Here is a 13,160-nt window from a genome sequence, read left to right on the forward strand (position 1 = left end):
AATTGGCTCAGGAATCCAGGGAATTGAAGTCCGCAAGTCATAGAAGAGCCAACTTTGCCTATCCCTGATCTAGGAGGGAGGAGTGATTCAGGGTGGGGGCAACTTTGGGGACCCGATTCAAACTTTCTGACCAAGAAAGAAGTCAAAGAAGTCAACAAAGATAGCAGCCTTCATTCCCCCAAGCCCACAAAGTCTTCCAAGACATTACGCATTTCCAGAATTTTATTAATAAATAGTACACCTACAGTACGATGCCATGAACAAAATACAAGAGCTGCCACCAAGTGGTTGAAGAAATTGGCTGAGGCACCTTGACTGCTTCCTAGGGCGTCCCTAGGAGAGCTTTGCTCATCCTTGAAGTAGACAAGATTAGCTACAACAGCCAGGGACGTATGTAGTTACCCCACTAGTAGCTTGAAATGCGCACATCTGACCAGGAGCCAGGCCATTCTGCTTGGAGGCGTCCAGAAGGATTTTTAACAGAATGAAAGAGGCACCCTGTTCACGCATGACATTCCTCCAAAGGTCATGTTGCCTTCAAACAACATGAAGCCGCTAAATGCTCTGTGATGAATATTTAACCCAGCCCTCAACTCCAGATCTTCCATTTTGTGGCTCGAATGCTTTGTCCCTAAGGAAGAGAGGAAGGACTTTCCTGCAACATGTGTGTTGCTTTCAGTCTATTGGCTAAACTAGAAACCGAAAGGAAACCCCTAAAATTTAGGCTAAGGTGGCCTGCAGATGTACAGGCAGGACAGGGTTTTTGTCGCTGTGGTTTTTTAGGCATGAGATCAAGCCACAGCCTGTTTCTTTTCTACATCTGTGGTGCCTTCCAACAACATGAAGCCACTGGATGAAGGCTTTGGGCTGGAGGCCACTTTGTAGAGATGAAATAGCCACCTTCCATTAAACACTTCTGCTCCCTCTCTGCTTGACTCTTGTCCCCTGTATTTGGGGAAGCCTTGTTGTGGCCTTGTAGAACAACAAAGCACAGTGCTTTTTAAAAAATAATAATTGCTTATTGAGATGTTGGTTGTGTATGCTCCAAAGCTTCTCAAAGTCAGCTGGAGTCAGGCAGTGCCTGAGTCAAATCAAATAAATATCCATTTGGTCCCATGGCATGAGGAAGCATCTCCATGCAACAGAACCAGCCCAAGGAGTCTTCTGCTTGATACCAAGGATGTGTCCTCTGGCTTGCTAAGTTGGATCAGAGTTTGTTGGGACAGGAGAGCATCTTCTAGAGCTTCTGAGTGCCCCAAGCCAAGGGCAGGTTGCACACCATTCATGAAACCTCTATTTTCGTTCCTCTTTCGCTATCGGATGCTCAAAGCATTTGCCTCGCTCCATCTAATGATAGGAGTGACAGCTAAGAGGAACCCTAGCAAATACCTCCAATGCAATCCGCGGTGCATGTTCTCCCCTCCTGCTAACGTTAGGACCCTCTGCCTTAATGCCACCACTTCTTTCCTGGGTTGGCTGGTATCAGCTCCAGATCCTCCGAGAGAAGTGTTTCCCGATTGCCCTTCGGACCCAAACAATGGGGTTCATGGGGTTGACCTACCAAAGCCTACGCTAGCGCCAAGAGGCCCAGTTCACAAGAGTTGCGTTTGTGACTTCTCAGCGGCTTGGCCAGGACGTTGCAGTGTCCGTGTCCCCTTTGAAAGATTCCCTTCCAAAGCAAGTCCCGGGTCAAGTTTGGCTTTAGCTGTTCTTGATGGTCAGCTTGAAATCGGGCTGGGAAGAAAGCGTCTGGGTCTGGTGGAAGTAAGGGTTGATGTACACCTCGCCCAGTACGCCTTCGTCATCCTCTTCGTCTTCAGCCAAGTCAAAGAAGGCTTTCAGGAGGTCGGGCTGGATAAAGTGCAGGGCGATCACCACTAGACCAACAAGGAAACAGAAGAGCCCTGGAAGAGAGGGAGACGGGCAGCATGAAACAGGGGCGCCCCCAAAACATCACTCAGCTTTTGCCTTCCAATAACATGGGCTGTGTCAAGACACCATACATTCCAGGACCAGGGGTAGGCAAAGTTGGCTCTTCCATGACATGAAGACTTCAACTCCCAGAATTCTTCAGCCAGTATGATTGGGCTATAGGAATTCTGGGAGTTGAAGTCCACATGTCATAGAAGAGCCAACTTTGCCTACTCCTGGTCCAGGGGAAAAGGTTCACTAGCCTATTTGTACCACTTGCAGACTCGGGTAAAATTAAACCATGGTTAGAGTTATGAGGTTGGCTTGCTTTGGGGTTTAGAGTTCGATTTGATTTGATTTGATTTGATCTACTACTCTTTCAGTAAAATAATATTTTCTCATGTTGCCTTTGATCATTCCCCCAACTAACTTCAGATTGTATCCCCTTGTTCTTGTGTTCACTTTCCTATTAAAAACACTTCCCTCCTGGACCTTATTTAGCCCTTTAAGATATTTAAATGTTTCGATCATGTCCCCCTTTTTCCTTCTGTCCTCCAGACTATACAGATTGAGTTCATGAAGTCTTTCCTGATACGTTTTATGCTTAAGACCTTCCACCATTCTTGTAGCCCATCTTTGGACCCGTTCAATTTTGTCAATATCTTTTTGTAGGTGAGGTCTCCAGAACTGAACACAGTATTCCAAATGGGGTCTCACCAGCGCTCTATATAAGGGGATCACAATCTCCCTCTTCCTGCTTGTTATACCTCTAGCTATGCAGCCAAGCATCCTACTTGCTTTTCCTACTGCCCGACCACACTGCTCACCCATTTTGAGACTGTCAGAAATCACGACCCCTAAATCCTTCTCTTCTGAAGTTTTTGTTAACACAGAACTGCCAATGCAATACTGTACTCAGATTGAGGATTCCTTTACATCATCATCATCATCATCATCATGATGGTCATGACCTTTAAAGCCCTACATGGCATTGGACCAGAATACCTCCGGAACCGCCTACTACCGCACGAATCCCAGCGGCCAATAAGGTCCCACAGAGTCGGCCTTCTCCGGGTCCCGTCGACTAAACAATGTCGTCTGGCGGGCCCCAGGGGAAGAGCCTTCTCTGTGGCAGCCCCGGCCCTCTGGAATCAACTCCCCCCGGAGATTAGAACTGCTCCCACCCTCCTTGTCTTCCATAAACTACTTAAGACCCATCTATACCGCCAGGCATGGGGGATTTGAGACACCTTTCCCCCAGGCTTATTATAATTTATGTTTGGTATGTATGTGTTGTTTGGTTTTTTAAATTGATAGGGTTTTTAGTTTTTTCTTAATATTAGATTTGTGCCTGTACAATATTGCTTTATCGCTTGTTGTGAGCCGCCCCGAGTCTTCGGAGAGGGGCGGCATACAAATCTAATAAATTATTATTATTATTATTATTATTATTATTATTATTATTATTATCATCCTGAACCCCTGCGAAGCCCCAGCAGCCGCCCACCCCACCCCCAGAAACATGACTGTGACTTCCATGGATGAAATCATTGCATGGGGAGGAGAACTGGCTGGGATTGAAACGTCTTCGCTTCCAGGAAAAAAATAAAACCCTTTGCGATGCTTACCTGTGGCCAGAGTGAGCCAGAAGGATGGTCCGTAGGCCAGCTTCAGGGACGCCAACCCAAACTGGATGGCGCACCAGGCGTTCCTCCCCGTGGAGAAGGACAGCAGCGCGAAGATGAGGAAGGCGCCCGTGACGAGAAGCATGAAGCCGCCATAAACCGGGACCGGCATGGAGAAGAGCATGTTGGAGATGAGCCATGCGCAGAAGGCCACCCTGTAGTTCCGAAGAAGAAAGATACAAGGGGAGTTAAGGGGCAGTTGAGGTCTGGCGTTCAGGTGGACGTCTGCTGGAAATGGGGTCAGCGTTGGGTAGAATTCTCTGCCCCACTTGAAAACCATTAGTCTGAAGTCTAGGGTTTCTTGCCTTAGCATGGGGTTGGACTAGAACATTGTTTCCCAACCTTGGCAACTTGAAGATATCTGGACTTCAACTCCCAGAATTCCCCAGCCAGCAAATGCTGGCTGGGGAATTCTGGGAGTTGAAGTCCAAATATCTTCAAACTGCAAAGGTTGGGAAACACTGGACTAGATGACCTACAAGTTCCCTTCCAACTTCGTTATTCTATTGTATTGTATTGTATTGTATTGTATTGTTTATTTATTTATTTATTGTATTTTTTCATTTGTCCAATACACAATACATATGGAAGAGAATAGACATGAAGTAATATGAGTAATAAGTAATATAAGTAATAAGAACCGGGATGGCACAGCAGGTAGAGTGCAGTACTGCAGGCCACTAAAGCTGACTGTAGATCTGTAGGTCAGCGGTTCAAATCTTATCAGCGGCTCAAGGTTGACTCAGCCTTCCATCCTTCCAAGGTGGGTAAAACGAGGACCCAGATTGTGGGGGGCAATAGCCTAGCTCTGTTAAAAAGTGCTATTGCTAACATGTTGTAAGCCGCCCTGAGTCTAAGGAGAAGGGCAGCATAAAAATTGAATAAATAAATAAATAAATAATATATAAAGATAATATGTAAAAATAGAGGGGAAGATATATGAAAGGAAGAAAATATATATGATATATGAGATAAAGGAAAGACAATTGGACAGGGGACAAAAGGCACACTAGTGCACTTATGTACGCCCCTTACTGACCTCTTAGGAACCTGGAGAGGTCAATCGTGGAGAGTCTAAGGGAGAAATGTTGGGGGTTAGGGGTTGATGCTATTGAGTCCGGTAATGAGTTCCACGCTTCGACAACTCGATTGTTAAAGTCATATTTTTTACAGTCAAGTTTGGAGCGGTTAATATTAAGTTTGAATCTGTTGTGTGCTCTTCTGTTGTTGTGGTTGAAGCTGAAGTAGTCATTGACCGGTAGGACGTTGCAGCATATGATCTTGTAGGTATTCTACTCTACCCTGCTCTATTTTACTCTATTTTATTCCATTCCAGTCTATTTTCCCAGCCTTAAAGGGGTGCTAATTATCTTCCTGGCTTGCAGGATATTTTCCAAAGTTTTTTTTTCCAGCCCTAAATCTTTGCAGGCTTGTTTTCATTGCTACTCCCTCCAAAAAAGGTTTTTTCTTCAGCCCTAACCAGGGGATAAAATAATGTCCTGAAGCTGACCAGGCTAAGGACGCTAGCCAGATGAATAGTTGGTAGGCAGATTTTTTTCCACCTATTTTCCTCCCCCAAAAGTAAGGTGCGTCTAAATTTAAAATTTGATTTGCTTTGCTTTGATTTATTGGATTTGTATGCCACCCCTCTCCGCAGACTCGGGGGCGGCTAACAACAATAATAGAACAGTATACACAATAATCCAATAGTAAAAACAATTAAAAACCCATTAAAGTAAAAACCAAACATACATACAGACAGACAGACATACCATGCACAAATTGTAAAGGCCTAGGGGGAAAGAGTATCTCAGTTCCCCCATGCCTGATGGCAGAGGTGGGTTTTAAGTAGCTTACAAAAGGCAAGGAGGGTGGGGGCAATTCTAATCTCTGGGGGGAGTTGGTTCCAGAGGGCCGGGGCCGCCACAGAGAAGGCTCTTCCCCTGGGTCCCACCAAGCGGCATTGTTTAGTCGACGGGACCCGGAGAAGACCCACTCTGTGGGACCTAACTGGTCGCTGGGATTCGTGCAGCAGAAGGCGGTCCCGGAGATAATCTGGTCCGGTGCCACGAAGGGCTTTATAGGTCATAACTATACCCTATAAAAATACCCCAATACCTAGCATAGAAAAATGAAAACCCAATATTATCGTCCATCATTCAATCGTCCATCATTCAAACGACTGACCGGAGCGAAAAGCTATCGCTCAACGGCCCCATGCCGTGTGTTTTCAAAGCTTTTTGGAAGGTCAGGAGAGTTAGGGCCGTTGCAAATCTATGGGAGCAAATTTGACAGATACAAGGCCCCTTACCACAGGGTTGCAGAGGCGTAGTGACCGGCGATGCGGTAGACGTTGCTCATGCCACAAGGGCTGTGGTCAGTGAACTTCTCCGCCACGTACAGGATGGGCCTGGGCAAACCCCGTTGCAGCCCCTCTTCGAACTCTTTGTCGTAGTCGGTCCCGAACCACCAGGAGAACTCTTCATTGTAATTGATGGTTTCGTTGAGCTGTTCCACTGGTTTTCCTGCCCAAAAAAAGAGAGGTAAATTGGTGAGCCACTAAGGAGGAAGAGGGTTGAGAACTGGAAAGGGGTTGAAAACGATCCCAGAGAAGGAAGGAAAGGAGGAAGGAAGGAAAGAAGGAAAGAAAAGGGAGAGAAGAGAGAGAAGAAAGAAAGAGGAAGGAAGGAAGGAAGGAAGGAAGGAAGGAAAGGAGGGAGGGATGAGAACTGGAAAGGGGTTGAAAATGATCCCAGAGAAGGAAGGAAGGAAGGAAGGAAAGAAGGAAAGAAGGAAAAAGGAAAGAAAAGGGAGAGAAGAGAGAGAAGAAAGAAAGAAAGAAAGAGAAAGGAAGGAAGGAAGGAAAAGAGGGAGGGATGAGAACTGGAAAGGGGTTGAAAATGATCCCAGAGAAGGAAGGAAGGAAGGAAGGAAAGAAGGAAGGAAGGAAAGAAGGAAAGAAAAGGGAGAGAAGAGAGAGAAGAGAGAAAGAAAGAGAAAGGAAGGAAGGAAGGAAAGAAGGAAAGAAAAGGGAGAGAAGAGAGAGAAGAGAGAAAGAAAGAAAGAAAGAGAAAGGAAGGAAGGAAGGGAGGAAAGGAGGGAGGGAGGGAGAGGAGGAAGGAAAGAAGGGAGGGAGGAGGCAGGAAGGAAGGAAGAGAAGGAAGGAAGAGAAGAAGGAAAGAAGGAAAGAAAAGGGAGAGAAGAAAGAAAAAGAAAGAAAGAAGAAAGGAAGGAAGGAAGAGGAGATGAAAGGAGGAAAAAGGTAGGAAAAAGGAGGGGAAAGGAAAAAGAAAGGAAGTTAGGAGAGGAGAGGAAAGGAAAGGAAAAAAGAGAAGGGAAAGGAAAGGAAAGGCAGGCAGGCAGGCAGGAAGGAAATTTAATCTCCTCTCTCTGTAACCACTACATCTCCAGCCTCTCTCCCTTCTTAGACTTCAACATCCTACAGACGTCCCCCAAGAAAAGGCCATCACCTCCCCATCCCTAAGCCCCCCTGTTCTTGCTTGCCCTTGCCAAGAGCCTAGTCATTCACCTGCCACACCATCCCTGCAAGGTAGCCTGGACAAGAAGCCCAACCCGGGCTTTGCTGGTCTCTCTCTGTATTGTAAAGTCTGAGATTTTTGCAAGTTCTGAGAGTCTTTCTCCCCTCCTTACCTCTCCCTCCCTCGCTTTTCACACCCTGGTGGTCCAACCTGCAGCTCTCGCTCCTGCCTCCCCATTACGGCATCCGACTCTAACCCCGGGTTGCGAGCTCCACCTCTTTGCAGCCCTGCCAAAACTCACCAACCAGGGTGATGTTGACTCCAGACAAGCCGACGTGCAGCCCAACGTCTGCGTGGATCATGGCCGAGCTGAAGGATTTGTAGGTGGTGTTGGCTTCCACCGTCCCTTGCTCCCAGTCGGAAGAGAAGTGAACGGCTACAAAAGACAGGAAACTCCGTGAATAATCTCCAGAAGGGAGCGAGCCTTCTGTGTCAGCAAAAACTTCAGAAGAGAAGGATTTAGGGGTCATGATTTCTGACGGTCTCAAAATGGGTGAACAGTACAGCCAGGCAGTAGCGAATGCTTGGTTGCATAGCTAGAGGTATAACAAGCAGGAAGAAGGAGATGGTGATCCCGCTGTATAGAGCGCTGGTGAGACCCCATTTGGAATACAGTGGTACCTCTACTTACGAACTTAATTCGTTCCCTGACCAGGTTCTTAAGTAGAAGAAGCGATTTTTCTCATAGGAATCAATGTAAAAGCAAATAATGCATGCGATTGGGGAAACCACAGGGAGGGTGGAGGCCCTGTTTCCTTCCAGGAGATTCCTAGAGAAGCCCCATGGAGGCTTCTCCCCGCCTTTTCCGGCCCTGTTTCCTCCCAGGAGATTCCTAGAGAGGCCCCACGGAGGCTTCTCCCCACCTTTTCCGGCCCTGTTTCCGCCCAGGAGATTCCGAGAGAGGCCCCACGGAGGCTTCTCCCCACCTTTTCCGGCCCTGTTTCCTCCCAGGAGATTCCTAGAGAGGCCCCACGGAGGCTTCTCCCCGCCTTTTCCTGCCCTGTTTCCTCCCAGGAGATTCTGAGAGAGGCCCCACGGAGGCTTCTCCCCACCTTTTCCGGCCCTGTTTCCTCCCAGGAGATTCCTAGAGAGGCCCCACAGAGGCTTCTCCCCACCTTTTCCGGCCCTGTTTCCTCCCAGGAGATTCCTAGAGAGGCCCCACGGAGGCTTCTCCCCACCTTTTCCGGCCCTGTTTCCTCCCAGGAGATTCCTAGAGAGGCTCCACGGAGGCTTCTCCCTGCCTTTTCCGATTACAGTTTTGGAGGCTCAGGTTTGTAAGTGGAAAATGATTCTTGAGAAGAGGCAAAAAAATCTTGAACACCCAGTTCTTATCTAGAAAAGTTTGTAAGTAGAGGCGTTCTTAGGTAGAGGTACCACTGTACTGTGTTCCGTTCTGGAGACCTCACCTACATAATCAGGTCCTAAACCAGATTATTTTGTAGCATGGTGACCAAATTAAGATCAAAATTAAGACACTTATAACAAGAGAAGCAAATCAGGACTTACCAACAATCACCCCTCCAATAAAGAGGCTCGAGATGACCCGAATAAGCCAATACAGCCTCTGTTGGCAGAGAGATTCAAGGGTCAGACAAAGGATTTGTAAATCACAATACCCACAAAATCACACCTCCACTGGGGGAAGAGGCCAGTCACTCCCTCCCAGGCCCAACCTCCCTCACAGGGCTGTTGTTTTGGGAGGTCGGATGGAGTGGGAGGAGAGTATATACACATTTCTGATCTCTCCAAAGATAAGTGGGATTAAAAAAATAGTTTTTTGAAATTCCAGGACACAGGAAAGGCAATATCAATCTATGTATGATCTCTCAGTCTGCATTGGTTGACGATCAATTTCCGGTCACAATTCAAAGTGTTGGTTATGACCTATAAAGCCCTTCATGGCACCGGACCAGAATATCTCCGGGACCGCCTTCTGCCGCACGAATCCCAGCGACTGGTTAGGTCCCACAGAGTTGGCCTTCTCCGGGTCCCGTCGACTAAACAATGTCATTTGGCAGGACCCAGGAGAAGAGCCTTCTCTGTGGCGGCCCCGACCCTCTGGAACCAGCTCCCCCCAGATATCAGAGTTGCCCCAACCCTCCTTGACTTTCACAAGCTCCTTAAAACCCACCTCTGTCGTCAGACATGGGGGAACTGAAATTTTTTCCCTTCCCCTAGGCTTATAGAATTTATACATGGTATGCTTGTTTGTATGATTGGTCTCTTAAATTGGGGTTTTTAGATTATTTTTTAATATTAGATTTGTTACATTGTCTTTTTTATTGTTGTTAGCCGCCCCGAGTCTTTGGAGAGGGGCGGCATACAAATCAAATAAATGAATAAATGAATAAATGAATAAAGAAAGAAAGAAAGAAAGAAAGAAAGAAAGAAAGAAAGAAAGAAAGAAAGAAAGAAAGATCTCCCAAGGTCCCATTTAGGAATTGGCTCAAACAGATCCTGGTTTCTCTATCAACATGTAACAATAGCTTTCCCCACCCACTCAAATTCTCTAAAAGAGGTTGGAAAATCTTATTTTGGATTATTCAAGCTAAAATATCATATACTGTATATTTTTTCCAAAAAATTGAGTTTTTTCTAGCCCAACCCCTGCTTAGGCAGGAAGCCCTACAGCACTTCAAACAAATAGTTATCCAACATCTTCTTAAAAACTTCCAGTGTTGGAGCATTCAGAACTTCTTGTGGCAAGTTGTTCCACTGGCTAATTGTTCTCACTGTCAGGAAATCTCTCCTTAGTTCTAAGTTGCTTCTTTCCTTGTTTAGTTTCCACCCATTGCTTCTTGTTCTACCCTCAGGTGCTTTGGAGAATAGCTTGACTCCCTCTTTTTTGTGGCAGCCTCTGAGATATTGGAAGACTGCTATCATGTCTCCCCTGGTCCTTTCTTTCCATTAAACTAGCCATGCCCAGTTCCTGCAACCGTTCTTCATATGTTTTAGCCTCCAGTCCCCATTTTAAATCCCATTTATCCCCCACATACCATATTTTCCCCATTTACCATATATTTTGGGAGTATTTATTTTTATTTATTTATTTTATTCATTGGATTTGTATACCACCCGTCTCCGAGGACTCAGGGCAGCTCACAACATATCAACCAATATATAATGTACATATCTAAGAAATCCAATTAATATTGCTAAAAACCTTTTAAAACTCTAATAACATTTAAAACCGTACATTCCCATTCACACAGCAAGACATACTACACTTGTTGGCCATGATGTATGTCCCACCAGAGGCAAGAATATCTTACACCACCCCTACACCACACTAAAAGATGCTTTTAGGCACAAGAAAACGAGACACAAGAACAGTTTTTCCCCGAATGCCATCACTCTGCTAAACAAATAATTCCCTCAACACTGTCAAACTTTTTACTAAGTCTGCACTTTTATTTGTAATAGTTTTTTCTCATCATTCCTATCATCCTTTTCCTCCCACTTAGGGCTGTATGACTGTAACTTGTTGCTTGTATCCTAAGATTTTTATTAATATTGATTGTTTCTTCATTGCTTATTTGACCCCTATGACAATCATTAAGTGTTGTATGTCATGATTCTTGACAAATGTATCTTTTTCTTTTATGTACACTGAGAGCATCTGCACCAAGACAAATTCCTTGTGTGTCCAATCACACTTGGCCCATAAAATTCTATTATATTCTATATTCTATATTCTATATTCTATATTCTATATTCTATATTCTATATTCTATATTCTATATTCTATATTCTATATTCTATATTCTATATTCTATATTCTATATTCTATATTCTATATTCTATATTCTATATTCTATATTCTATATTCTATATTCTATATTCTATATTCTATTCTATTCTTCCTTACTACGAACGACTGTGGGTCACTCTGACCATTGGCCGAAATTGAACGACTTCTATACTTAAACTGCCCCCCTTTCCCCGGTTGAATCCAGGTTAACTTTCAAGAGCTAAGCATCCTAGTTAGTTTTGGCTCCGGCGGAGGCTAAAAACGCGGTGGGGAAGGGAAGGCAAATGATCCCCGGCGCTTCGTCCCCAAACGCCGGTTCGAAACCAAACCGGGGACCGGGTCGGTACTCACCGCTCTGCCTCGAATCCCGGGCAGGATTAGCAAGAAGCTGAAAGCGATGACCAGAAAGACGATGATAACGATGATGAGGTCCACATCGAAGACGTAGGGCTTCTTGGATTGCGGGTAGAAGGGGTAGATTCCATCGAACAAGGTCATGTTGGCTGCCCGATCTGGAAAAAGAGACGAGAATGGTGGTCAGCGGAAGATTCCGGGTCGTGTGAACGGGAGGAGGTTCAGCCAAACCTGGGTCAGGGGTTTCTGGCGAAGGATTCAGCTGATGGGAAGTTTTGGGGGTTTAGCTGAACGCTTTCTGAGGCTGGAGAAGTCTCCCCGAACCCCAAAGGTCCAGTCTGCCCCAACTCTCCTCCGCCTGGTGCCCAGGCGTTCCGCAGGCGCTGCTTAAAGCCAAGGGAAACCCTTTCCCTCCAAGCTGGGTTTTTTCAGCGAGGGGAGCGGAGGGAGAAGGGAATCCGGAGCTTCGCGGGACCCACTCGCTTTCTGACTGCCCCCGCCGGCCAGGCGCCTCTGAGGGAACCGGCCGGAGCGCTCCCGGACCGTCGGGCGAGACCGCTCCACTCTGCCTTTCCATCCGCGCCAGCCTCAACCCAGCCGGGTCTTTGAAAAACCAGAGATCCGGCCGGGGCTCGAGGCTGCGGAGAGGTTGCCCGGCAGAGGATAGAAGCACTTTTCACATGCGCAGGGGCATAGGGCTCTCTTTGTCTCTTTCCGTCTTTCTCGCTTTCTCTTTCTTTCCATCTTTTTCTCTTTCTTTCTCTCTCTTTCTTTCCCTCTTTCCGTCCTTCTCTCTTTCTCTTTCTTTCCAACTTGTTCTCTTTCTCTCTCTCTCTCCTTCCTTCCTTCCCTCTTTCCCTCTTTCTGTCTCTCTCTCTTTCCTTGTTTCTCTATCTTTCTCTCTCTCTTTCTTTCCTTCTTTCCCTCTTTCTTTCCTATTTCATTCTTTCTCTTTCCATCTATTTATCTCTTTCTCTTTCCCTTTTTATTTCCATCTTTTTATCTTTCTCTCTTTCCTTCTTTCTATCATTCCCTCTTTCTGTCTCTCTGTCTTTTCTTTTTTCTCTTTCCATCTCTGTCTCTTTTTCTTTCTGTCTGTCTCTTTCTTTCCTTCTTTCTCTTTCCATCTCTATCTTTTTCTTTCTCTTTCTTTCCCTCTTTTTCTCTCTCTCTCTTTTCTTCTTTCTCTTTCCATCTACCTTTCTCTTTCCATCTTTCTCTCTCTCTCTCTTTCCTCCTTTCTCTTTCCATCTTTTTCTCTTTCTTTTTCTTTCCCTCTTTCTCTCTCTCACTCTCTCTCTCTGGGACCGGGTGGCCGGAGAAAGAAGGGGAAAATCTCCGGTCAGAGACCCCCAAAGGCTTTTGCTCCAGCCTGGCTCCAGCCTCTCGCCACTTGCCGGCAACAGCCCCCGGGGCAGCCTTACCCGCAAGGTTTCGCCTGCGCCTTCTGAGAAGCTCGGAGCGCAATAGCGGCACCCAGAGCAGCGCTCGGCCCTTATAGAGCCGCAGGGGGGGTCGCGCGCAGGTGGCATGCAAATGAGGGAGGTCCCCCGGCCACGCCCCCCACACCTGGCTCCTCGGACAGCGGCCACGGGGCGGGTGGCAGTCCAGGGCGGCTGTGACTGCGGCAGCAGCACCGCGAGAAGCAGCGGCGGCGCCAGGATTGCACCTGAACCAGGTGAGCAGGTGGCTTTCCCGGGGGCAGATCTGGAGAAGGCAAGCCGGGAGGGTGGCGGGGAAAAGTCCAGCTTGGGGGGGGGGGTCACGGGAAGCTTTCCTGCCAGAGGCGACCTCCCCCCTTCCTTTCCACGCTGCCCACACCGCCACCCTTGCCAGCCAACTCGCGCCGCGCCCGGTTACGCGCGGATCGCCTTCGCCTTCGCTTCTTTCCCGAGCGCGCCTTCAGTGGAAGAAAAGCGG

At 46.9% G+C, this 13,160-nt stretch overlaps 1 protein-coding gene across 1 annotated transcript; it reads right to left on the minus strand.

Annotated features, from left to right (window-relative positions):
- Window positions 1–208: 208 nt before the first annotated feature.
- Window positions 209–12,709, minus strand: DUOXA2 (dual oxidase maturation factor 2). Its single transcript, XM_070763036.1, has 7 exons — window positions 12,665–12,709; window positions 11,238–11,398; window positions 8,642–8,699; window positions 7,377–7,511; window positions 5,908–6,121; window positions 3,540–3,751; window positions 209–1,904 (listed from the first exon to the last, which is right to left on the minus strand). The coding sequence occupies exons 2-7, from the start codon at window positions 11,382–11,384 to the stop codon at window positions 1,702–1,704; spliced, it is 969 nt and encodes a 322-aa protein (XP_070619137.1). The 5' UTR covers window positions 11,385–11,398; window positions 12,665–12,709; the 3' UTR covers window positions 209–1,701.
- Window positions 12,710–13,160: the final 451 nt, after the last annotated feature.

This window comes from Erythrolamprus reginae, chromosome 10, assembly GCF_031021105.1.
Source record: "Erythrolamprus reginae isolate rEryReg1 chromosome 10, rEryReg1.hap1, whole genome shotgun sequence".
NCBI lineage: Eukaryota > Metazoa > Chordata > Lepidosauria > Squamata > Dipsadidae > Erythrolamprus > Erythrolamprus reginae.

What these genes read in the sequence shown, in the direction of transcription:
- DUOXA2 (XM_070763036.1), bottom strand. Translation starts at nt 11,384, where the DNA reads ATGACCTTGTTCGATGGAATCTACCCCTTCTACCCGCAATCCAAGAAG. An exon ending in CCGGGATTCGAGGCAGAGCG is followed by an intron (nt 8,700 to 11,237) that starts GTGAGTACCGAC and finishes CTCTGCCAACAG; the next exon opens with AGGCTGTATTGGCTTATTCG. An exon ending in AGTCAACATCACCCTGGTTG is followed by an intron (nt 6,122 to 7,376) that starts GTGAGTTTTGGC and finishes TTTTTTGGGCAG; the next exon opens with GAAAACCAGTGGAACAGCTC.